This window comes from Podarcis erhardii, assembly GCF_964252035.2.
Source record: "Podarcis erhardii genome assembly, chromosome: 9".
NCBI classification, from domain to species: domain Eukaryota; kingdom Metazoa; phylum Chordata; class Lepidosauria; order Squamata; family Lacertidae; genus Podarcis; species Podarcis erhardii.
The window spans coordinates 29692930-29720001 of record NC_138512.1 but is presented as its reverse complement, the minus strand read 5'-3'; the positions used below and the strand labels follow the sequence as shown (position 1 = coordinate 29720001).

The 27072-nt window shown below is 41.7% G+C and overlaps 1 protein-coding gene and 1 long non-coding RNA gene across 2 annotated transcripts; both read left to right on the top strand.

Moving 5' to 3' along the window:
• The first annotated feature begins 6082 nt into the window (after window positions 1-6082).
• Window positions 6083-12931, top strand: LOC309349787. The gene is made up of 3 exons (XR_014160189.1): window positions 6083-6223; window positions 9347-9381; window positions 12342-12931. It is a non-coding gene; the product is annotated as an uncharacterized lncRNA (long non-coding RNA).
• Window positions 12932-19946: 7015 nt separating this feature from the next.
• CDKN2AIP (CDKN2A interacting protein) lies at window positions 19947-25492 on the top strand. The gene is made up of 3 exons (XM_081876059.1): window positions 19947-20591; window positions 21927-22054; window positions 22529-25492. The coding sequence occupies exons 1-3, from the start codon at window positions 20296-20298 to the stop codon at window positions 23665-23667; spliced, it is 1563 nt and encodes a 520-aa protein (XP_081732185.1). The 5' UTR covers window positions 19947-20295; the 3' UTR covers window positions 23668-25492.
• Window positions 25493-27072: the final 1580 nt, after the last annotated feature.

Sequence of the window (27072 nt, the reverse complement as noted above, 5' to 3'; positions counted from 1 at the left end):
ACTGAAATGATAGATCTGGAAATAACAAGTACAGTAACGTTAGATGACATTCAGCCATGGAAATATTTTATACAATTGGCTATGTGTATGTGTTTATCATGTGTTCATGCAAAAGAATCCCCACCACCACACACAGAGAGAAACACACACTGGTAGCAGAAATACTGTAGATGTTAATGCTTCTTGAAAATTAAAATGCAGCAATTTACTGATAAGTTCGTGCTCAAATTATTGTTTATGCTCCCCTTAATTATATTTTAGAGTTCTGTTGCCTATCAGGTCTCTGGATCCAGATCCAGAAAGGGCCTATTATTTATTTACTTATTAACTACAATTTTATCCCACTCTCCCTCTGAGGACCACACAGTGGCTACTTCATTCCTCCACACAGTTTCATCCTCACAATAATCCTGGGAAGCAGGCTAGGACTGTGGGATACTGCAGTCAAACATGACTATGCATAAGTGCTAGTTATGGCATGATGGGATTAATGTGAGGAGAATCAGAACATACAGGGTTAAACAGTTCTGTGTGACGTCTCACATTCTGAGGCGTGGTTATGTTCACATACGGGAATCTTTCTTTGTGTGTGAATTTCCTTTCGTTTTTGGCTGAGAGACGAAAGGATGTCCGCTCTCTCACCGGGCTGATTTATGATGTTTGTCTTCTCATTAAAGGCTGTTGGAGATTAGCAAGAAGCCTGCATTCAGTCTGATTTATTATCCACACACAAGGCAACACTTCCTACCACTGCTAAGAACTCTGCTAAGGACTTTGCTAAGAGAGCTCAAGTTTTTTCTATCGGCACAGGCGTCCATCGGCACAGGGGAAGTGTGCCGGGCGCCATCTTATCTCACAATTAAGACCACAGAGTTCTATTCCTAGCCTCAGCTAGGTCACACCCCCTCTCCTCTGTGAAGAAGGAAGTGAAGCTTCTATTTCCTTTCCTCACTCTCTGTTTTCACCATGTAATCCACTAGGATGGATGTGTCGGAACTTGATCCAAGTTCAGACCACATGTTTGAAACTATATGCTGTATTTTGCACCCAATAATAATCTACCTGTGTTGTCTTTGCTGCTGCATGGACTAACACATGAACCAGACCTTGCATTATAAGTAAAGCTTTTATACTTATTCAACAGTGTGTAGTCTGTTCATTTCAAGAGGGTGAGAGAGGGGAGGCAAGAGCTGTAAACAGACTAAACAGGATATGCAGAAAGGTTTATCAACCTGTATTCCATGCTATGCTGCTGGTTAACTCTGAGAGTGTTTTTAACTCTGTTGGGGGCTCTCTCCCGCTGAAGAATGTACAAAGTCCTGCATTTTGAATCTGGGTGCCTAGCCAAATCTTTTTTTAATTACCCAAATGTGGGTCAGATCTAGTTTCCACCTCCATAAGGATGAGACTGGGTGGCACAAAGGATTGCTCACTGAGCATTGTGGCTGAGTGGGGGTTTGAACATAGGTATCCCAATTCTTCCTAGTCCAACCAGGAACCACTTAACCACACCATTCCATGTAAACTCCATGAGCTTAAGGTGGTATCCATATGGCTCTCTAGTGGCTTTCATCAACATACTGAACTTGCTTCAGCAAGGTTACTGCATCATGTGACTTCAGAGCATGCTCCGGTGTGAAAGAGTTGAACAGAATTGATAATATCATCAGGTGTGGCTTTTCCCATCATAGGGCGCTTCCAGACTTGCTGGTTTGGGGGACTCAGCCACATGCTGGCAACTTCAGGTTGCACAATTTTAGCTAATTGGGAAGTTTTGCAAAACAAACCAGCTTCCCCAAATATTGGGCTTCTTGCAATAAGGGAAATGAGGGGGAAATGTGTTGGAAAGTGTGGGATAACACTTGCTTTTTAAACATTTACCGACAGTTTTATTACTGCTGATCATTAAACTGCAAAAAGAAAGGCATTATACATTGATAAATGGGAGAGAGAGAAATCAAGTACAGAATCTGAATAAGATTAACAAATAAGATGGTGTCCATTTATTTTTAATTGAAAACACTTATATTGCTTTTATATATTTTTCATTACAGAAATCATCAGTGTGGTTTGCAATAAAACAGCAACAGTCATACAAATACAAAAACCTGGCTGAGTTGGTGTGCTTTCTTTTTCCATGTCTAAATGAGAATTACTTTTCCTTCCTTCCCCTGTCCCATTTCTGTCAGCAGTGCCAAAGGGTGGAGGAGGATGGCGAGTTAAGATGAAGTGGCTGGTTGCATGTGAGAGGGAATGAGTTAGGATGCCATTCTTGGATATCATGTTAAATCAGTGGGTGTGCAATTTAAGATGCATTAGAACCTGGCTGTGTCAAGAGAATAAAGTCTCCTTGCTGATTACAGAAATGGAAGTGTCTCACCACATGGGGTTACCACAGTTGATATTAGATCAAGCAGTGTTCAAAGTGAATAAAACAGTTAAGTCTAAGTATATATTGAGGAATACAGTCACGCAGGGCTTTGAAGTGTGCTATCATCAAAAAGTACAGTTCTCTGTTACTTCTTTTGCTAGTTCTCTTGCTTCCACATGCAGACAACAACTCATTTGTAAATTGTGCCCAGATTCACCAAACACAAGTACCACATGCTGAATTCTGTCTCGAACCTGGCTGAACAGAATACCGCATTGGCCTGAGGCTTCCCAGGTGGCTCATCAATCCAAGATCTGGCCGGCCAAGCAAGCAACCAAGGACTGCTTCTGTTTCTAATACAGGGAAGAAAAGCAACCTGCTTTTCAGAACAGATTTCTGTGTATCTCGCTATGAAACAGCCTTATTTTTTTTATTTGTTGTTATAAATTATGTCAGATACTTTGTTGTGTAAATTATGCTGGAAATCAATAAAAGTATTATTTTAAAAAATAAAACTTTGTAGTCAATTATTATATTGCCTACTTCATACTCTTCAACATTTATCCGATGAAAATAGAAAAATCCTACCATACCCTCCTGGGACGCGGGTGGCCCTGTGGGTTAAACCACAGAGCCTAGGACTTGCCAATTAGAAGGTCGGCGGTTCGAATCCCCGCCACAGGGTGAGCTCCCGTTGCTCAGTCCCTGCTCCTGCCAGCCTAGCAGTTTGAAAGCATGTCAAAGTGCATGTAGATAAATAGGTACTGCTCCAGCGGGAAGGTAAACAGCGTTTCCGTGCGCTGCTCTGTTTCGCCAGAAGCAGCTTAGTCATGCTGGCTGCATGACCCGGAAGCTGTATGCTGGCTCCCTCAGCCAATAAAGCGAGATGAGCACCGCAACCCCAGAGTCGGCCACAACTGGACCTAATGGTCAGGGGTCCCTTTACCTTTACCATACCCTCCAGCATTTCTCAAATGAAAATAGGGACGTCCTAAAGAAAAACTACTTTTTATGCCTTTTAAGAACAGATGTGTTGAGATGTGTGTGTGTGAAGCAGGGTCATGCTACTAGCCCAACCACCAATGCCATGTGCCTCCCTGATGTTCATGCATTGAGTATGGATGCCTGATTAAGGGGAGCCTTTGCACATAGAGCTCTACCCATGTAGGCTTCCAATTTATCTGAGCGCCTGATTGTGCAATGTTCCAAATTCCCTTCTTCAGACATCAGGTCGCCAGCAAAGAGGCATGAAACATCAAGATCAAGGACAGCTGGGCAGCCCCACTCCCCCTTTCTACTTTTGAAGCACTCTTTCAGTGCTATTTCTCTAGAGAAAGAGGTTCCGGAACTCACCATGAATACCTCCCTTGTTCTCTTATAATGGCAATGGCACCCATCTGTTCTAACCAACAGTCAAGACAAGAAGTTGCTAAGAACTGGGGTTCAGATTCTCACTCCAAACTCAACTGAGGAGTCAATGCTCCATGCAAAAATCATATGATTTGCTGGTATAAAGTCACAGGTTTAATCTCAGCCATATCTATCTAAATATTCTCTGGTAATCAGGTTAGGGAACCAAATGGGTTAAGACCTGTACATGTGCTGCTATCCCAATCTCCTTGGAGGACGGATGAGATTCAAGAGTGGTATGTATACCGGTATATACAGGCATATATCTGTTTATATATAATACCCAAGATATATAATACAAGTACTCCCTGGTCAGCTTTTCTGTGGGAGTAACAAAGTAGTATTAATCAGATGTTTCATGTCACGCTAAGGGGGGGGGGGAGCTAAGCTAGATACTATCACTGGCTGACTGCCTTGAAATCATTCATGGTTATTTAGTTCAGTATGTTTTTTATTTCAAGTCAAAGGTGCCATACATTGTACCATTTACCCTGGGTTCTATAATGTTGTTTTGTGCTACTTTTATGAGAACGGCATTACCTATTCATTCCTATCCATGCTTTTTTAGAACAGCCTTTTTGTGGGGGGAGGGGACACAGACGGGGGGGCGCTGATAACAAATAGTGTGGGAAATGTTTTAATTGCTTTGTGTCTGAAAAAGCCTTACTTATAGGAAGGGGGGGGCAAAATACTTCCTTGAAATATAATAAACTGGAAAGCATGATAACACACATGCTTAGAGATAACCCTCAGAAAAACCCTCTTATAAACACAGCTCTCTTATTGTTAGAGAAGATTTTTTTTTTTTAAGGGGAAGTAATGGAGCACTAGGCATCAACTTGTATGAATTCCAAAATCCATGACCAAGAAGGAAAGCTGATATATACTGCCTATCTATAGGAAAGGTAATCCCTTCCTCTAAACAAAAAAAAACCAAAAACCCACCCAGCCCTTGTTAATTGCTCTCAGAAGAGAGAACAGCCTTTTCTCTTTAATGCTCTCCTTGGCAGGGTGGGCATGTGTACATAGTAGTCCTGTCTGAATCATTAGAGGTTAGATCAGCAAGATGAAACTCAGCCATGTGTCCCTCTCTAACTCGCATCCACACCACACGTTGAAGCATGTTTAAAGCACATGGCTTCCTCCAAAGAGTTGTGGGAATTGTAGTTTACCCATCAAAGCGCTAAAATCCCCAGCACTGTTAACGAAATACAATTCCTTCACTTGCTGAGTCCACTTCCACAGTGACACACACGCTGTAAAACAGTGAACATTAATTCCTGCTCAAGCTTGCAAAGATCTATCACTTGTCCGAAAATAAATGTTGGAAATGTAATGAGACTGAAGGTACATTCTTTCACCTTTGGTGGACATGCCCAAGGATTAAGACATTCTGGGAGATGCTTTATAATGAAATGAAAAGGGTATTTAAATATACCTTCCTGAAGAAACCAGAGGCCTTTCTCCTGGGCATGGTCCAGGATAGAACTTTCTTTATGTATGTGACAACAGCAGCAAGAATACTCATTGCGAGGTACTGGAAGACACAAGATTTACCCACCCAGGAAGAATGGCAGATGAAGTTGATGGACTATATGGAACTGGCGGAAATGACTGGCAGAATCCGAGACCAGGGAGAAGAGTCGGTGGAGGAAGATTGGAAAAAAATTAAAGATTATTTACAGAAATACTGTAAAATTAAGGAGCTTTAGAAAAAAGGTGGAATAAAGTTATATGGCTTTGGCAGAAATGTTAGAAGGAACTAGGTATAGCTAGATGGTTAATGCATTAAAAGGGGGGGGGAACTAGGTTACAATATGTTAAAATTAATTATAAGACAGAAAATAGATGAAGATGGAAAGGACTTGCTGAAATAGTTAATTGAAGTGGAAAACAAAAAGGGAGGCGTTGAGGAAGTCAATGAAACAAGGGTATGAAAGTTAAGATTGAAAAGATTGGAAGTGTTTTTAATTGTTTTTGTTTTGTTTTGCTAATTTAATGTTTTATGTAGTGTTTTTGTTTCTGTTTCTGTTTTTCTATGTTTAACTTTTCTTTTTTCTTTTTGTAATTTCCAAAATCTTAATAAATATTATTATTATTATTTTTTTTAAAAAGGAAAAATAAATACTGTTGTAGGAACAAAAATATGACCAACAAATACATGGCCTGATTTTTCTTTATAATTAATAAATGACATCATGCGATTCGCAACCCCATATCAGTAACAATAGCCCGTTGCTGCCGGAAGTGACATCACATGAAACCTATATTCACTTGATTTCAGAGCTCTGGACTGTCACTTCCGTGCTTCATGTGTCATCATGACCATTGGCCACGCTGGCTTGAGCTGATGGAAGTTGTAGTCCCAAACTTCCAGAGAGCATCATCAAGTTGGAAAAGGCTATTCTAGACCACTGACTGGCAAAATCTCAGGAGAGAAAGGTGATTCTCCCGAACTGTCATTGATTATAGTCTAGGAGAAGAAATGGGTTGTCATTAGTACAGTGTTGTTGCATTGTAGTGAGGGTTTTCCTGTATGGTTGCTTGAGGATTTATTTGGGCATGTTGTTGTGAGTAAATGAAGACATTGCACAGTGAATTTGGAAATTTCACTGCGTCTGTCAAAGTTAAGCTTCTTTTAATGTTGCAATTCAATATTTTAGCATTGTTGGTGTCTTGCTGCTTGCCTAGCAGATATGACCCAAGACGTTTTGGACCCTGAGGGAGAAGGTCAAAATGATGTCCCCAATAGTGTAAAAAAGATAGCAAAGTAAAAGTAAGTCATAATTTTTCTCCCCAATTAATACCACCCCAAAAACTTGCTAGCTGACACTATCTACCTCACTGTGCCTAACTATAGAGCTGGCCCTATAGGTGATTACAGGATAAGGACCAGCTTAGAATCATATGAGGAAGGCCATAGTGTCAGCCATTTTAACTGGACAAGAGGAACAGACTGTGAGGAGCCAACTATGAAAAAACATTGTTGTGTATCTAGTATTAGAACGCAGCAAACACTGAAGGAGACAAGGGAATTAATTTGTGTGTCTGTATGTGTGTGAGCAGACACACAGCTTACCCAAACTTTATTATTATTATTACCCTCTGAAAATACCCAGGCAGTAGTTAAGGTAAAGCTAGGGTTTTTGTTCAAGAACACTGCTGTACCATAAATATTTTGTTTCATGTTACATCATATAAAAAGAGCTCTTGTCCAAGCTGTCTAGATAGCCAGGCATACACAATTAATAATCCAAACACAGAAAAGCCTTATCTGACTGTAAAACAGACAACTTTATTTGCCTTTCATTGAAGACTCACAGGGACTACAATTTATAAGGCCAAAAATTTACTACAAGACAGCCCTAATTGCTTGGTACATGTGGGAGAAGATCATACACTATGAAAAGGACTTTGCATAAAATCTGTTTTATTGTCATCAATCAGAACTTTTCATTTTCTTGAAAGTCTCTTTTTGGCTTTCCCAGTCAGTGAACAGAGCGGGGATAGAATCCCTCTTTCTTCTGACTTTATTAAACTTGGGGCCCACAGTTGACAACCATAAATTACCCAGCCATGGTTTGTTCTATACAACAAAATTGAATGAATTCAACTTAGGCCATTTTCTTACTTATAATCAACTGGCCATTCCTTAATTAACGAAGGAAAATAGTTCCCATTGTGCATTAATATTGTTGTTGCTGTTAATGAAAAGTTTGCAATCTACATTTTTTAGACATGTTTGTTCAATTAGTGTTATCAGTAATATCATAGATTTAAAACAGAAGATGCCACTGTGAGAGCGTTTGAAGGATAGAATACTGGCTTTATAGCCTTCATAGAGTGATTGTATATCCTTTGATATCCTTCCTGTCTGCAGTGGCTCCAGCACATCACCAACAGATGTTCTTTCTTCTCAGTTATCCTTATCTGGCTTTGTCCTTTGAACTGTTGTGGAGCAGGACATACTGTTAAACTGATTGGCTGCATTCTGCCTGTGCTAGAGATGCTTGCCTTCTAGAAGCAAGCTATAGCACCCAGTGTCATGTGAAGGTGACACTAACTGTAAAGCTTTGAAGAGAGTCATCTGCTTGCATAAGTATACTGTACTAAGAACAGCCGATTTGAGGATCTTCCACCCAGACAGATTCTGGCCCCTCCAGAATATTCTTGTTGTTGTTTAGTCGTGTCCAACTCTTTGTGGCCCCATGGACCAGAGCACGCCAGGCACTCCTGTCTTCCACTGCCTCCCGCAGGAAACGTGATCCACCTGGAGCAGGAACCGGCAAGCCACTCCAGTATCCCTGCCAAGAAAACTCCATGGACAAAGACAACAACAGAATGTTTTGGCGCACACCAAAACATACAGGGGTGTGCTTGCTATGTATTCATTGATACATGCTTGATTGAAGATGAAGTCACAGAGCTATTATTTATGGCTGTGTACGCACTATACATTTAAAGAACATTTAAAAGCACACCCCAAAAAAACAACAACCTGGGAACTAGAGTTTGTTAAGAGTGCTGGGAATTGTAGCTCTGTGGAGGATAAACTACAGTTCCCAGGGTTCTTAAGGGTAGGGTGTGTGCTTTAAATGTATTCTATGCACACCACCCATGATTTCACTCAGAGGTATTAAGAGACAAACTGAAACTACCTTGTGAAAAGTTATGAAATCTAAGATGGGGGGTTAGGCCCAGTTGTGGATGACTCTGGGGTTGCGCTTTCATCTTGCTCTATAGGCCGAGGGAGCCGGCGTTTGTCCGCAGACAGCTTCCAGGTCATGTGGCCAGCATGACTATGCCACTTCTGGCAAACCAGAACAGCACACGGAGACGCCGTTTACCTTCCTGCCAGAGCGGTACCTATTTATCTACTTGCACTTGACGTGCTTTCGAACTGCTAGGTGGGCAGGAGCTGGGACCGAGCAAAGGGTGCTCACCCCGTGGCAGGGATTCGAACCGCCAACCTTCCGATCAGCAAGCCCAAGCAGCACAGTGGTTAAACCCACAGCGCCATCCACATCCCAATTCCATTTTACAAAGGCATAAATATATTTCGTCAGGAGTGGGGTATGGAAAGGTGTCAATCTTTGTTGAAAACAGGGTTTGCATGCCTTTGTTTGTGCAGTTTGATTTCTAAACCATGCAGGCAAAGAAAAGCGGGTAACCTGATGTCATTGTGATAAATGGCTGGCGCATGGTGACGCCCACCTGTGAAAGTTGTCCTGTGAAACAGGTGTGCTTTTGTGAGGTGAGGATTCAGCCTCTTGGCTGGATCCAACTGCCCACAGCTGTTACTGGACCCACCCCCTTTTTGCCATGTGTCGTTCCAGTAAAGGATGTTAATGAGCCTAGGTAGAGCTTGCCTACATGTTGTAATTTCCTTTCTTCATATTGCAAAACTTCTTTTGCTCCTTTGTCTCACCCTTCCCATGTTTGTTATGGTGACTCATGTGGGTCCCCACTTGCCCTGAGAAAAAGAAAAAGGGGGCTTCTGAAATGCCATCTTTAATTTCCTGGTAACAGACATTCCACTCGCTAATCACATCAAATTTTTTTCAGAGTCACAGAAGTGCCCTAGGTTGATCTACAAGCAGGTACTCAAATTTCTTTATTGAGATTTGTCTTGAATTGGGTATTGAATATACAGTCCAGCTTTATAACAATCTGCAGTTTGGAGCACATGGAGGAAAAAGAATGGCTGCTGGTTCACAAAGCAACAGCAATTTTAAATTAATAAACCATAGGCATGTGGCGAATCTTCTCTGCAGCAAAATAACAGTCTTTATAATTCTTTTCACAGTGCTGTTTATGTGGTGCCAATGACATTAAAGTTTGCCTTTTCTATGTTTTTATTATACAAATGCAGAAAACCAAACGTACCCTTTAAGCCTTGGGATGCTATTCCATTTTCGCAGCAATGTTGTACTTTGGGTTCATAGCTGAAGTAATTAATTATTTCCTGGCTTCCAGGCCTTTCCTGTATTGCTGTTTTCTAAACAACAACCTCCCGTTTTTGTATCCTTGTTGATTATTATTTTTTCCCAGGTGTATTACCTTACATTTATCTATATTAAATCTTATTTCATTTACTTCCATCCATCTCGCTCAAAGTTTGCCCTTAGCACTATTCTTCAGACAGAAGAGATGGTTAGACAGAACTGGTTTGCTTTTGGGATACGTTGCTAGAAGGAGAGTTAACAGCTAAATTAATTGTTTTGCTCTTTTTTTTTTTTTTTCCTTTATAAAGATTAACATGTAGGCTCTACTGCGTATGCATTTCAGCTTGTCATTGCCTTTGCTGAGCATGTAAATAAAGGCATTTCCAGAGCTTTCCCATATTCTGCCCACCACTGTTGTTCCACAGATTTCACCTGAACCATTGTTTGGATTAAATGTCACATTCTTCTCTCAACACAGGTGGAAGGTGTAGATAAGGGAATAAGCTGTGTCTTATAACACCCCGAACTTGCAAAAGGGCATAATTCCACATCAGGATTTCCAACTTGTTCCACTTGGATCTATTTCATTTTGAGTCAGACCAAATCTTTTGTTTAAATGCCTTGTTGCATTCATTGGCACATCGTTCAGTACTGCAGAACATCAATTTTACATACTGATCTCTCTAATCAAGTAGGATAGGACACTGTTTCTTCCTTGGTTGTTGTTAGTAAAAATAAAGAAGCAGGAGTTTATATTTTGGATTTTGTAAAATGTGCAGAAAAGGTTTTGCTATTCTGGGATTTGCTTGAAATCCTGCTATTGGCAGTCAGTGCATGAGACATTGCAATATGACAAATCCTTGGTTTCTTTGGAGAAAGATACTTTAACCATAGCATTTTCTCTCCACAGCAGTGTTAAATCACAGATTTGCCTGTGTATACCACTAAGGCTTTATGCACAACCACACCAATGGCTGACTCCTTACATCCAAACTGGCACAAATCCCAAGTCAATACCAAAAGCCTGGCCAAATAGATTATTAAGGGAAATCACTAGTCATGGAGACAGAGGAAAAGCTATGTAATTAATGTGAAAATAGCTAAGCATTGGGTTGTAGCAAATGATCAATTTTCAAGAGATCAGCAGAACTGTGTTGACTGGAGATTTGACAAAAGAAAAAGATCAACAGGTGTTGATGAAATCTAAAAATCAGTTTCTACCTGCCTACCCTCGGAGGATCTGGAAGGGGTACAAAGTATCCTAAACCCAATCAACAAAACAATTTTGAAACACACCCATTTTAAAATATGATACTTAGCAAAATGCAACATTAAAATCCCTTCCACATGCATACCCTACATTATCCATTTAGGCTGTTTTCACATCAGTTTGTGCTCAACAGCACAGAAAATCCCTCTCAGTCTTTCTCTGTGCTACTAATGCAGGACATGATGCAGAAATGAAATTGAATGCCCATTTCGGGCAAGGCAGATCTCACATTAAAGACCATTTTAAGCAGAAATCAGTGTCATCTTCATAGGTAAAAATATACTTCAGCCCAGCTGCCAAATGCCAAACCAAATAAAAAGCTATTCTGACTTCCAGTATAAATTTAATCCTTTGTAGGCTGAAGGAGCACCGCAACCGTAGAGCACCAACCCCAAACTTAGCATACTTTTTGGTATGGAGGTTGGTGCACAGATAGGCAATGATTTAGCAGATCAGAATAAAAGCATAAGAGCTACTGTAGCACTTCATGCTGCCTGGGCCCTCTAGACATTGTTGGACTACAACTCCCATCATCCCTGGCCATGCTGACTAAGGCTGATGGGAGTTGGAGTCCAGCAACACTTGGAGGTCTACAAGTTCCCCTTTCTTGTTTTAAGGAAATGCAGTTTTGAAACCGTCAGTGCAGAATAACTGCAGTAGGTGGGTTACCTTTAACTATTTTGTACCACTACAGATACCACAACCTTAAACTAAATGAATAGACACAGCTAGGATACAAACTGAGCTGTGGCAACTCAGAACCCCTAATAAGCAGATAACGAGATCCCACACTGCTGTATTTTAAATTCAAATATACATTTTAATTCAAATATAGATTTGAAAACCCAAAGGCAAGCGATAATTGTCAGGATGTTGGAGGTGGTACGGAACAAGCCTTCGCTGCTTCTGATGGAACTGATTCCAGCTCCATTTCAAATGCCAAAACAAGCAGGCACCATGTATAAAAAGGTGTTTTAAAATCAATCCTAACTGTGTCTCCTGAAAGTTTCTAACACATTAATTTTAAGTAGAAGTAAGGCACATACACAACATGCTTATAGATTGTGTTTAAAATTCTTCTTGTAATAGCCAGGCATGAATTTTCCTGGCAGATGCAATGGAAAATAACTAGCTGAAGATACCATCAATAAGGACCGAAGGAAAGAGATGCAAAATATCAAACTTCAGTTTCTTTGCTGAGCAGTTGTGGCTTTAAAAAACAAAACAAAACCTTCTGTTGTGTATTGTTTTTGACATACACCAAGTAGACAATTTACAGAAAAAGAGGAACAGCCATCGCAATACCAGGAAGCTATTAATTTTCATTATTTTCATAATTTCACAGGTGTCAAGCCTTAATCTGCTATGCCCAGGCATATTACATTGCACAGTTCTTTGCTGACTTGCCACAAGCTAATTATTGATGGTTCACTTCATTCTAATAAAATCTCTATCTCATCTGCCTATCAAACGGAAGTGAAGGGTTGGAGAGGAGCTGCCAGAAGGGCTACTTGAGTTCCTTTCAAAAATAATAAAGAAGAGGAAACCTTGTTGTCGTCCCTCACCCTTCCAACACAGTTCATGCCGTCAGTACATTTCTTTTCCCTTTGTTCCTCTGTTTACTAATGTGCTGGCTGTTCCCTGAAGGAATTACAAATTCTACATAAATGCCACACTGATTATAAAGGCTACAGCTATGGTGGGGAGGGGATTTCATTTATTTTATTTAAAACATGTATGTACTGCCTTTCATCCGTTATTTCAAGGCAGTTTATCAAAATTAAAACGGCGACGTAGGACTGGAGCCAGAAAGTGTCAGTGGAAGAGGGTTGACAGAAGGTGACTTTAGTTCCACCAGTGAAAAAAGATCAGTAGAAGTCTTCTTCATGCTAGAAGCACAAAGTCAGGTTGTGTGTGGTTGTAGGCATGGAAGAAAACCCCAATGTGGACCACGGTATAATTTTAGAAATGTAGAAAATGGCATCTTAAAGATAAAACAGACACTTCTATTTCAGTGCTTTTGAAATTATATGTATGGGATGGGATCACTATGTTGGGCAGGGTGGAGAGGTATATTACAAGTTTGCACTGGACCCAAAAATGGTTCTTGGGCCCTGATTCTATGATGTGGCTTTGGAAGACTTGGGGCGCATCTACACTCGTGGTTTATAACATTAAAATTGTGTTATTAAAATGTGACACCAGAGGGTGCTACAGAGCAGCCACCCACCAGCGAAGGGAAACTGCCATTATAAATGTTATAGAACATTATTTTTTAATAACGTTTAGAAGATCAATGTAGATCCAGCCATAGACAGTCACTGGAATAAGTCCTAACCTAAGGATACTCCTGTTTCAAGTAATCGAGTTTCACAAAATGTCTGTGTGTGTGATAGTCAGACAGAGACCCATGTGTTTATCTCAGTTTTCTCCTCCCTTGGACGCTTTGCTCCTGTGTCCTCACTTTTGCATTTGGAGTTTGAGAAAGTTGTGGGAGGATCACACTGCAGCAGAACCTCTCTCCATACCTGTATTAGGCTTCAGTCTGAGCTAAGGCTCCAATGTACAGTATCTAAGAGAAGTAGAGCTTGTTACATTGGGAATTCTGCCTCCTACTATTATGGTTGAGAAAGTTAAATGGGCAACACAGGAAGAATAAGAAGAGACGTGAGGCTGTAAGATACGCGCATGATTGGCCCACAGAGGCCTTTCCTAGGGCAGTGGAACACCACCATCAAAGTGCTGAGTTCTTGGCTGCTTCTTTGTTTCCAGTCTCATGCTGCTTCTGCTGCAGAGGCAATCTGCAACAGTGAATTTATTGACAATTTAGCCATAGGCCATTTCACAGTGAGAAGAAAAGGAAAGCAATTCATGAGAGGAAGTGAATATGAGAGGGATTTCTTTTCCCCAAGTAGTCCCCGGCAGGATCTCGGCACACAAAGTAATTGAAGATGTGGTGGATACTTTCCTTCATAATAGCACCCCATTATATTAGAAATAAACTTCCAGGGTATCAAACAATTGTTCCTCAAAAATGCAGGTGAAAGCTTGGTTTGTATCAACATTTGCCCCAGAGGCATTTGCCCCAAAGAGGCAAAAAGTTACAAAGCAACAAGCTTTTAAAGTGAAGGATTGTTTGTCATTGCCAAAGGAAGAGTTTTTTAAAAAGTTTACTGACATTCCAATCAGCTGTGATAGGTTATATGACTGTGACGCTGTTATAACAGTGCTGCAGTGCCAATACAATACGATGTCTTTCAATGTTGCACTGGCTGGGGGTAACTTTTGATGCATCCCATCTTATGCATCCCATCTTATGACTGTTTACTCTGGCTCTAGCACGCTCTCACTCCTGATGTTTGAAGCTGTGCACATGTGTTATTAGACACAGTCCATCCTATGGCTCATTGAGAAATACGCCTGTTTGATGGACTTTCGCTCAAACCAGCTGCCATTCAATTAGAAAACAGAAGTTGGGGCTAAGCTGAGATGTGAACACTGGCGACAGCTGTTGCACATGCACAGATGACAACTTCAGTGGAGTTTCAGCATGAGAAATAAATCAGGTAATGCACATCAAGCAATCACATCCCTCAGATGCTGATACAGTAGGTGGCAGACCTGAAAGCTATGGCTATCTTGGTTGATGACAACTGAAACAGTGAAAATGCACAAATGTATGATGTGGTACAAAAAAAGTGGCCTAAGCTCCATCCCGTGCTTCATTGTTTGGCACCGTGAACTTTAAACAGCTGCAAAAGTTGCTCTGTCCCAGTAAATCAGGGGTCTCCAAACTAAGGTCCGCGGGCCGGATAAGGCCCAAGGGACTCGTTTATCTGGCCCACGGTGACCCCCGCCACCCGCTCTTACACTGCACTGCACGGCTGCTCACTTCTGGGTCAGAGGAGCACCGGAAATAACTTGTGCACATGCGCATTATTTGTGCATGTGCAAACGTTATTTCCGGTCCACATCCGGATCGGAGGAGGCCTGTGCACATCAACACAAGCTATTTCCAGTGCTTCTCCGACCCAGAAGTGTGCCGAAAATGACGTGTGCGCACGCATATGGGCACGCCCTCCCCCGCCCTCCGCATGATCGGTGCTGGAGACACCAGGCTGAGGCACAGTAAGTTTGCTGACCCCTGCAGTAAATAAACTGTTGTCAACATTTTTTCTCTCAACCTGGGAAGAAGAGCGGTCTGTCAAACTGCAGATGACTCAATAAAGAACCTAGTTTCATAATATGATATGTGAGTAATAAAAGTCTCATTGGGTACTTCTATCTGCCACAGCAGTGAGTGTGGTGGATCAAAAAGTGTGGTGGATTTTGCCTATATGTCTTATGAGTATGCACACACACACACACACACACACACACACACACAGTGAAATGCTAAATGTGCTGCTTACAGAAATTTCTTGCCTTAGCGACAACATCATTCACACTTAACCTTTCCCAATTCCTTTATAGTTCAATGACTTTTCAGCTATTATTTGGTTCAGAAGCCATTGATGCTCTTTCCTAATAGCTGAGCTCTCTCTGTACAAAGGTGAGACTCAAATCTCTGAAAAACTTCAGTTTCCCCTTTTATCCTAATATCAAGGAGTTGGACTCTCGGATTTTATAAATGCACTCACAGAATGAGCCCTCCCTGCTCCTGCTAACAGAAAGGGGAGGCAACTTGAGTTAATCACCACTTCCCCTGCTGCAGTCCTTCCAAATCTGCTCCAGGGGGTTGGGGGACCCTCCACAGAAGGTGACACTGGGAGATGCAGAGGGAAAGCAAATCAGCTAAATCTCTTCCCTCTGCTTCAATTCCCAATAAGTGTCATATAGGAAACTTCCAAATGACCTGTTTATTGAGCATCATCCTGTTTTGTTTGCGGGAAGATTAGACGATGTTGGTTATCTATTAAATGCAGTTACTTTTCTTGTCACAAAAAATGTTTGACCTTTGGGAGAAATGGGGTGGGGTTTTTTGCACCAATCTCCCAATCAACTATAATTGTACAATGTGAATTTGCTGGTGTGTCGTTGAACCAAGAGTCTGCAAGGTCTCACAAGCTACCAGGAGTTGGCAGAATCTAAGTAACCTATGTTACTTCTGAAACCCTTTTCAATGGCTTGAGATAAAGGAATTTATTGGGATCATGTCAGTTTGGGATACCTAACATCCCAGCTTTGTCAGGCGATGCAAAAAGATGTTTACCAAGGAATCTTGCTTGTATTTACTTACTTATTACATTTGTATACTGCGTTTCATCCAAAGATCCCAGGGTGGTTCACAGCATAAAAATAGAAAATTTTGTATGCATTGTTCCAGCTTTACAAGTATTTCCTGAAAACACACACTCGCCAATATGGCAACATTGTCCCTGGCTCTCCCACTGGCCTGCTTCTGCTAACTGCTACAATTGTGCTATCAAATATGACAACACAATGATTGGGACTTTGGGTGTAGGGTGGAGAAAAATAAGGCATCTCTGACAGCAGGGTCAGTTTTTGAAGTGAAGGCAGAGACACACATCTTTTTGTAAGTGTTGGACCTTTGGGGTGGTAGGGGAGGCAGTCTGGAGCATAGTGAAAAGCTGGAGATGTTTCTGTGATGCATGGGGAGTATTTCTAGAAGTTCTAAGAGGAAGAGAGAGAATTCATTACAGGGGTGTCGTTTTTCTGCAGCATCCCATGGGCAGGCTAGGCATAATGTATAGGCTGGCACTGAGGAATGGACTCTAAAGTTTCTGACAGATATTTGAGCTTTCAATGCAGCATGGAATTACTACACAATATTAGGCAATGCTCTACTAATCTTTAAACATGAATCTAGGCATTCTGCCAAAACTAAATCCCAAAACTCGGCACTACACATACTTTGATATACTGGAGGCACACAGTCACATAATGCTCCATAATACTGCTTCAGTTATGTTTATGATTACAAATCTAACAGAATTACAAATCAGGTAGCATTTGCCTGATATTTGAGCAGTGATGCAAATCAAGTATAACCCCTGAATTCACTTTCAAAATTATGTTAGGCTTGTAGAGCTATTTACATGTGATCTAGCCTCCTTCGGTGCCATCCAGTGGAATTAATGTGAATATCACAGCTATACAAGGGGAAGTTATAAATTATGTAGCATACAAAGCATCTTTTTATTTTCAGGATGCCAAAGTAAATAAAGGTTGTCAGGGTGACAGCTAAAACAACACTCAAAACCAGTAATTTTTTTTTATAGCAATTCATTCAAATTAATGCTTGCCTGGGGTACCAACCAAAATACACACATACACATATAAATGCATACACAGAGAGAGATATCTAAGAAATATGTAGCTCTCACTTCTGCAGAGTGATGACAAAAATTCAATGCCATTAATTTGTGTAAAGCAGCTATTACCAATCAGTGGCAATATATTTCCTTCAAAAAATCTGGCTGAAATAATTCCTAAGATGATCCAGGACAATAAGGGAATGTTTTCACATTACCTTAGCAGACCAATGGTTGTTCCCCATAGTAACCTATGCTATGGGGAGATCATGTGAAAGCAGTGCATGACTTAGTTACCCCCATCAGATAATTCTGCCCTTTTCTGGGGGCTGATAGTACTCTTGTAGGGAGGGAGTTACTTCAGAGGTGTCATTAGACCATTGTATTGTGGGACTAACATTACACCCATACATTCTCCAGTACAGTGTGAGTATGCTAGTCCAGCATTTACATATTATAATGCAGTCAGTGGGACTTAGTTGTATGTGACTAAAGTTCAGTTCATTTAAATGGGTATGGGAACCAAGCAAGTAATTGGCAGCCAATGCAGTTAGGCCAGGATTGGTGTAATATGCTCAAACCATATTGCACCAGTGAGCAAACTGGCCACTGAATTCTGCACCAGCTGAAATTTCCAAATTGTTTTCAGTGGAAGACCCACTGCAGTAGTCTGACATAGAGGTTACCAGAGCATAGGTGACAGGCGTTAGGCTATCCCCATCCAGATAGGGGTGCAGCTGGGTCACCAGCTGAAGCTGATGGAAGGCACTCTGCACCACTGAGACCACCTCAAGTGACATATAAGGTAAAGGATCCCTGGACGGTTAAATCCTCTCAAACGCAACTATGGGGAGTGGCGCTCATCTCGCTTTTCAGGATGAGGGAGCCAGTGTTTGTCCACAGACAGCTTTCTGGGTCATGTGGCCAGCAGAACTAAACTGCTTCTGGCGCAACGGAACACCATGGAGGAAACCAGAGCACACCGAGACACTGTTCACCTTCCTGCCACAGTGGTACCTATTTATCTACTTGCACTGGTATGCTTTTGAACTGCTAGGTTGGCAGAAGCAGGGACAGAGCAATGGGAGCTCACTCCATCGTGCAGATTCAAACCACCGACCTTCCAATCAGCAAGCCCAAGAGGCTCAGTGGTTTAGATCACAGCACCACAAGTGATAGCAAAGGATTCAGGAGCACCCCCCAAGCAATGTAGCAGCTCCTTCAGAGGGAATGTAACCCCATCAAGAGCAGGCAACCTCCCATCTATCTGGTCTAGGTTACCAAGGGCAGACAATGGTACAGTGCATCCACCACCACATCTGCAGATGTAAAGAAGTAGAGCTGTGTGCCATCACTGTGTTCTAAAACTATAGATGACACCACTCAGTGGTTTCATGTAGATGTTAAACAGCATGGGGGATAAAATTATACGTATTTTATGTTGCCAGCAGTCCTGAGATCTACTGATGAAGGGCAGTATACAAATTTAAAAAGTAAAATAATAATTATCTCAGTATTTCTTACAACCGTGCTCAAAGGTAAACCTTTACATTATTATCCTAAAACAAAACAAATTCCTTCCAGTAGCACCTTAAAGACCAACTAAGTCAGTTCTTGGTATGAGCTTTCGTGTGCATGCACACTTCTTCAGATACACTTCTTCAGTGTATCTGAAGAAGTGTGCATGCACACGAAAGCTCATACCAAGAACTGACTTAGTTGGTCTTTAAGGTGCTACTGGAAGGAATTTGTTTTGTTTTGACTATGGCAGACCAACACGGCTACCTATCTGTAACTATTATTATCCTAATGTTACAAATGGGAGGAACGTCCTGCAAATCCATGACTGACAGCTTACGCTGCTGCGCTGTGTGCTGCTAGCCCCAACTCCAGCCTATCGAAGAACCCGTGTGCCCAGGAGACTCTCAAGTAACGTTAGGATTGGCCACATCTTCCTAGCGCAGGACCAGGATGGCTGCTGCAACTGAGGCTGGCTATGCTGCTTGCAGCAGCGCTTTGGCGCTAAACGAAAAGCTCAGCACCGGCCAAGCGGCTGAGCTTGGGATTTCAGTCTGAAGGCGCCGCGCGCCCGCTGGCTTGGTTGATGCGGGACTTCCGTGTTCCATTCGCTGGAGACAGCAACGAGAGTAAAGAGCCTCCTCATTGGTGAGGAAATGGTCCAATGATATCTCGCGCCGGAATTCCGGAGGGCGAGAAGGGCAACGACGAACCAATCGCCGAGTCAAGGGGCGGGGCAGGCAGCCATGAAAGTATAGAGGAACGGCTCTCAGTTGAATGTGACACCTACGTGACACTCAACGCCTTTCTCTATCTCTGCGTGTGTGAGGAGCGCGTTGATGCAGAAAAGAAAAGAAAAGAAAAGAAAAGAAAAGAAAAGAAAAGAAAAGAAAAGAAAAGAAAAGAAAAGAAAAGAAAAGAAAAGGCACTGTAGAGACTTTGTAACGTGAGGCAGCCGTGTTTGTCACTTTAAGGCAGTGATGGCCAAACATGGCCCTCCAGCTGTTTTGGGGACTATCATCCCTAGATAACAGAACCAGTGGTCAGGGATGATGGGAATTGTAGTCCCAAAACAGCTGGAGCGCCAAGTTTGGCCATTACTGCTTTAAGGGGATAAAGGAGCCCTTCCCAGTTTGTATTACGTTCCTGCCTTGCACGCAAGAGGTAGCCGTATGAAAGCCGGAAGTGGCGATAACACCCTTGCCTTCCCCGCCCTCTTGGATCAGCAAAGGGCTATGGGAAAGAAGCGCAGCTTTTTATCATCATCCTCAGGGGCCGGCGGGGGAAGTGAAGTCATAATGGCTCGCCGGAACTGGGTCTTGTGGGCATGGCCTCTTCTGATACGATCATCTCCGGTGAGGGGATTTTGAGTGTCCGCCACAGGCGCCGCAAGCCAGTTCTTGCGGAAGCTGGGGCCTCGCCCAGCGCTACTTCCCGGGCCTGCCGCGAACAGTTCCCTGTCGCGGAGAGCGAGCGGCGGCAGGAGGCGACTTCCCGCCGAGCACCATGGCCGGCGGGGAGGCCGCCCCAGCGGCGGGGCCCGACTCCGAGCCCTGCCGAGGGGGTGAGGAAGTCGGGGAAGCCGGCGACGGCGGGACGGGCTGGGTGGAGAAGCTGCGCGCGGAGTGCGAGCCCGAGGGGCACTGGCAGCACCGCCGGGAGTTCTTGATTCGCAACGCGGAAGGCCTGCCCTTGTCGCCGGGCGGGGAAGACGGCGGTGCGGGGGACGGAGACAGCCTGGCATTACGGCGACTGACCTCCCTGTCTATGGTGTGGGCCAACCATGTCTTCCTGGGATGCAGGTGAGTCGCTGGCGGGAGAAGTGAAACTTAAAAGCGTTTTGTTTGCGTGAGATTTGTACGTTACTTTGAGGGTAATTAATTTCACAATGAGGAGGAGTTCCTTAAGATGTCATAAACCTAAGAAGGAAAATAAGGCATTCTCCGAATGTTGTTATAAATCTTTGTTTTTTTCTTTACAAGCCAATGCACATATTTTTGCAGCTGGCTTATGTGCTAAAATGACATTAATCCCCCATTTTTGAGCAAAAACTACAAGATCATTTTCTGCCTAATCATATGAACTGTATTATCATATTCATATCCCATGTTTCTTCTATCATGAAGCTCAGGCTGACATACATGGGATTCCTGGGTGATTTCCATTGAGGCACGGACCCAGGACCAGACTTGTATACCTTTAGCAAGGTAGTTGCCTGGTGTACCTGTAAGTTGCTGTAGTCCCACAACACTCTCATTATGTTGATCATGTCCTGATTTGACCATATAGGCCAATTGTGCTAACGCCTGTAATTACTTTAATTTTGCTACCTGTTGTTCTTCAGAACTGCGGTGCTTATAAGGCTTTGTAACAGCCAGCTAAACCAAACAAACGTATCTTCTATTTTGACTGTTCCCCCCCTTTTTTGTTCATCTAGATTCTGAGATGAGAGGCAGGCTTGTTACTCTGAATACACATTCGGTGACTAAACAGTGCTAAGACTCTAATAACCTTAGAGCATTGAATTCCTCTTGTCTAGGTCTCATTGTTCTGTCTTTCCACAAGTCACCCTGAATGGCAGATAAATTGCTCTTTGCTTCTTGAAACATTTTTTGAGCAGAACATAAGAGGTCTCCAGTTTTACACAATCAACTGGATCCAGGTGGAGTTAATCATATTTAGTTGACACTGAAATCAATAAGATTTAAGTTGAATCATTATCTTTTCACATTGGGCTTAATGAGGCCTAATTAGAAGTAATTTTGTATTGATCTGATCCATTCTTATATCAGTGCATTGAAAAATGGAATTACTATTCCACAATGCAGATATCTGGGGTTTGGAGAGTGCCTCAAACTCTGAGGCATCAAAAGTTTATTTAAAGTATTTTAATTGCTTTTTAGAGCCAAGCACCCATGCAGCCAGATGTCTGAAAACATTCTGACCCTGAAAATAGCTGCCCCCTTTTTCTTCTTCTCTTGAGTTCTTATTGCACTACTGCTTGGGGTGTGTGGAAGTGGAATTGGCAATATCTACAATCCAAATAACACGTATGTGTTGGTAGCTGTCTTGAGGATCAGTGAATGCGAGCTAAATTTTTCCTCAGAATGCTAATTGCAGTTGCCTTTTCCCTTCAGGTATCCTCTGCAAGTGATGGAAAAGGTGATGGACATGGCTGCAGGCATCACAGTGACCAATGCTCCAACCCATACTCTGAGAGATGAACTGGTTGCCAAGGTGAAACGAGGCATATCCAGTAGCAATGGTTAGCAGATAATAGCTGTGCAAATACACATAGGAGCATAATAAATGTTATCGTCTCAAAAATGTCAGCCAACATTCTTTAAATTGTCAGTTATGTTGATAATATTATTAATATTTGATCTAACTCATTTTGCTTTGGTAAATCTTACAATCAAATAAGTGTAAGGTGAATTTGATTTAATTCATGCAGAAATGTTAACTGTCAATTTGCCTTCCTAGTAGTTTTATGGCAGTAGTGAGCAAGGAACTTTGATCTAAACTACATACAATAGGGTATGATGCTTTAAATGTACCTCTTCAAACCAGACAGTTATTTATTATATGCCTATAAAATTCCTGCAGAGGCCATTAATTGTAAGACTTTAAGGTAACTCAGTTTCCTTGACTCTGTTTCTAAAGTGTGTGTTTGATTGTGATAAGGACAGTTACACTTACTGTGAATTACAGACATAATTTGTTTTTAACTTTTTTTTAGAAGGGCCAGAAGAGCCCAACAAGAAGCGTGCTGTTGGCACAGAAAAAGCTTCTGAAATTACTGGCAGTGAGGCAGAGTCTGCAAAGCCAGAAGAGCCCATGGAAACAGATACTAATCCTGTGAAGAACCCAGGAATAGAGGCAGCAAAAAATGCAGAGAAGCCACTGTCTTCGACTGCAGCCCAAAAGGTAGCACCTGCAGCGTCTTCGACTGTGGCTGAAAAGGAAGCACCTGCAGCAGCATCAGAAGTGGTTCAGAAGGTGACGCCTACAGCTCCAGTCTCTACAGCTCAGAAGGTAGCACCTGTAGCCTCTTCGACTGCACCTCAGATAGTAGCACCCACAGCATCCTCAACTGCAGTCCAGAAGGTAGCATCTGCAGCACCAGTCTCCGCAGCCCAGAAGGCAGCACCTGCTGCATCTTCAACTGTAGCAAGAGTAGAAGCCAGAGTTGCTAATTATGAATCTACAGCAAACACCAGGCACAAATCAGCTGTGGCTTCTTCTTTGCCTGGCCCTGAATCAAAGCTGAATTACTGTTTAAATAAACCTTCAGAATCCAAATCTGAAAACACATTAGCATCTGAAAAGAAAGGCACATTGGAAGATACGGCAGCGTTAGCTTCAAAAAGCAGCTCACACACGAGTGTGGTTCCTGCCAAAGTGCCATGCAAATTATTAACAAGCGAAGATGCAAAAGAGAGGCAACCATTTTTCAATAGACTATACAAAGCTGTTGCTTGGAAGTTGGTTGCTGTTGGAGGGTTTAGTCCCAGTGTCAATCATGTAGAACTCTTAAACTCATCCATTCAGTCTGTAAAGGCAACATTAGATGTTGAATTTGTCCCACTGAAAGAGCTGGCGGATTTACCTCAGAATAAAAGCTCTCAGGAAAATGTGGTGTGTGAACTGAGATGTAAATCGGTGTATTTGGGAACTGGCTGTGGAAAAAGTAAGGAAAATGCCAAAGCAGTTGCTTCAAGAGAGGCACTGAAACTGTTTCTCAAGAAAAAGGTAATTGTGAAATTATGTAAAAGGAAGTACAAAGGAAGGGAGATTGAAGATTTGGTGCTTCTTGATGAAGAATCAAAACCATTAAATTTACCTCCAGCTTTAAGAAATCCTCAAGAAATATTATAAAACAGTGAAACAGTCACTGTTTATACTAGCAAATAATGTTCTATCACAAATAACTCGATTACTTTTTATACACTGTATTAGACTCCCATATATTTTGTATTTTTCAGTTTTGAGGAATTCTTCTTTTCACTCAGTAGCTAATGTAAATAATTTGTTATAGATGTAAAGCGTGCTGAGGTATGCCTTAACATATATAGCACATTAGTGTGCTGTTTTATTTGCTAAATAGTATACCAGGTCTTCTATTTTTTAAGGAACAATTAAGGTACAGTTTGCTGTTCAGTCTAATTTTCTAAATCCTACAATTTAGTATCAGTAATGCTCACTTCAGAACTCATCCTTTTTAGTTGCGAACATATTTGTAGACAAGAACCATTGTATCTGGATTGTAGAAGGTTGTCTAAAAGTTTCAATCAAACCTTTAATCACCTGCTTCATGTGTTGCTCAGAATGTTCATATGCCTGTTTTAAGAAAAGAAGATAGTTGATTTGACTCAAGATAGTTGATTTAAGTTTTTTAATGAAGTAGTAATATTTTAAATTTTAACTAAAATGATATGCTGGTCCTATTTAATATCATACTTGCAAATTGTCAGTCAATAATCACCAAATTACTTCTATCACTAAACATTTCTCTAAGCAGCTTTGACTTATATTTTGTGAGAAATACCATCTTTGCTTTTTTTCTAATAAATGCAGCTTTCTATATTCAGCAATTATTTATGTCTGTGTAATTTGGGATTATTTTTAAAGATTTTATGAAATATTCTGCTTCCATTTCATTTAACTAATGATATATGCTTATAACTTAGATATTTGCTCAGTCTTAAACACACTAGTATTAATTTGCAAGTTCAACCAATCAAATTAAGTTCTAATTTTATTAAAACCTGCACTGCATTATGACTTGGGGTTGTCAACAAGTATTAACTAAAACGTGTTGCATTGACACACTGAATCTCATCTAAAGTTCTGCACTGCTGTGATGTCTGCACATAGGTCTACATGTACAGGCATCGCTCTGTTACCTCTATGTTAGTAAATGTTCTCTGAACAATGAAATGTTCTCACAGCACTGATGGAGCATTTCCCATCGTCTGTTAATTTTCTTCACACAGCACTGCTTTGAGTGTTGCTGTGCCATTTAATAAATATCCCAAGGCAACAACTAGCTATGCTAATTCTAGGATCTGGACCAAAGCTGTAAGATGGGAAGCAAGACAGCATTTCTTGCAGCTGAATGAAATACAAGTTGTAAATTACAACAGAGCCCTTCCTGAAGTTGCTTAAATAATTCCGCTCACCTCAGCAACAGAACACGCAATGGCTTAGTCTTAAGGAAACTTAAAGGAAATTTATGGAAGGAACATTTCTGTTCCTGCGGTCACCTGCCTCACCCTTTGCTAAGTCTTTGGAGAATTGGAGAGCCCATCCTGAACTGGGAGATGGGATACCAAGGAGTGATAGGGGAGGAAGAAAGGAAACACTCCTTTCACAAACTTCCTTACGTTGACTTAGGATCCAACTCATTATTCAAATTTTTGCAAATTGATTTCAAATGCATTTTAATAGAATATTGTGTAGTAGGGGTTTGCTGACATCTTAGGGCCCATAAGCACATTTGCAAACCTGAGAAATGAATGTGGGTTCTGTTGAAGGGAAGGCCTTGTTGAGCACATCTGCACCTGCAGGTGCCATGTTGGTGACCCCTGTTCCTGAGCAAAAGTGGGTCAAAATGAATATGTGGCAGCTGATTGTTTGTTAAAGAAAGGTAGGCTCCTTTGTAAGAAAAAAAATACTCATTCAAATAAAGATATTTTCAGTTGTTTGGCTCCTGTTCAAACTTAATGGGTTAAACTTCTTGCAAAAAACTATTGGGAAAACAATTTTGATTTCAGTTTTTATTTGTACAGCATGGTAGATTGTACAATCCACAACACTTATGAGAAGAGAAGAGTGGCAGAAAAAGTAGCATCAAATGGGTATTTATTTGTGCTTCTTTAATTTGGCCTTGTATAGTAAGTAATATGTGCTTGTTAAACAAAAAGCACATCTGAAGCCAGCATTTTGCTATGGAGGTGAATAACCTTTTTCAGGTCACATCACCTCGAGGCTACCATTCCTATCCAAGGTCATAAGTGGCTGCTGGATTAGGCCACTGACCCCTCTAATCCAGCAGCCTGCCCTTACAGCAGCCAACCAGATGCCTGTAGGAACCCTGCAAGCAGGACATGAGCGTAACAACACGCTGCTCATCTGCAATTCCCAGCAGCTAGTATTCGGAGGCATACTGCCTCTTGTGAGTGGAAGTAAAACAGTGATTGTGGCTAGTAGCTATTGACAGCCTTACATTGCCAGCAGCAGGCAGAGTCACCCCACACACTTCCTTAAACACCCTTCTATTCTCTTACCAGGCATTCTCTCTCACTTGCATATGATCTAGCAGTTTCCACTTTTTTAAAAAAAGAAAAAGGTTGTCCTTGGTGAGAACTGCAGTATCAACTTCAGGTAAAGCTTTGGCTACTTGCATCATTCTGCCCATAGAGAGAGCAGTTTTAGACTAACACATCCCTTGACTTCCAGTTTAATTTGGGGTCTTTGTTTTACACTGGTACAGAAAAGTGTAACACATCTGTATGGAAGTGAGTGGAGCACAACCATGTCCTCTGGCGGACTGAAGTAGCCAAGGTGGTTGGCAGTTGTATTTATTTATTTATTGCTACAACCTGAGGTACTTTTTGTTCTGAATTGATTTTGCTGGAAATGCATAACCACTTTCAGCCAAGCAGAAGTAGTGAGGAAGCATAATACAGTGGTACCTCAGGTTAAGTACTTAATTTGTTCCGGAGGTCCGTACTTAACCTGAAACTGTTCTTAACCTGAAGCACCACTTTAGCTAATGGGGCCTCCCGCCGCCACGCAATTTCTGTTCTCATCCTGAAGCAAAGTTCTTAACCCGAGGTACTATTTCAGGTTTAGCGGAGTCTAACCTGAAGTGTATGTAACCTGAGGTACCACTGTATACATTTTTTAAAGTACTAGTTGTTAATTCTGGTGGTTGTCCAACAAGGGTGGTTGTACTGTGTTAAGAGCTACAGAATTATTGCAGCTCTTACTAGACTCATGAGGTCTGCCCCCACATTCAGGGAGGATGATATCCTTTTTACCTTTTTGGACATTTCCATTTTCGTATGTGCTGGACTAAACAAGCAGTGCAAGGGCACTGCTAGCGGATGGTGAATGATGTACAGGCAAACTACCTTTTGGCCTTAAAGCTGGTGTTTGGTTCTGTGAGAAGTCAAACAATACAAGACGCAGCTGGCTCCAGTGTTTGCTACGTGGGACATCTGGGCTCCAGTGTCTGCTTCTGCTACCACATTTCAAGTAGAAGGTTAGGAAATAACT

Coding starts and splice junctions, on each gene's coding strand:
- CDKN2AIP (XM_081876059.1), top strand. CDS start 20,296: ATGGCCGGCGGGGAGGCCGCCCCAGCGGCGGGGCCCGACTCCGAGCCC. Junction 20,592..21,926: donor CATGTCTTCCTGGGATGCAG/GTGAGTCGCTGG, acceptor TTTTCCCTTCAG/GTATCCTCTGCAAGTGATGG. Junction 22,055..22,528: donor AGGCATATCCAGTAGCAATG/GTTAGCAGATAA, acceptor ACTTTTTTTTAG/AAGGGCCAGAAGAGCCCAAC.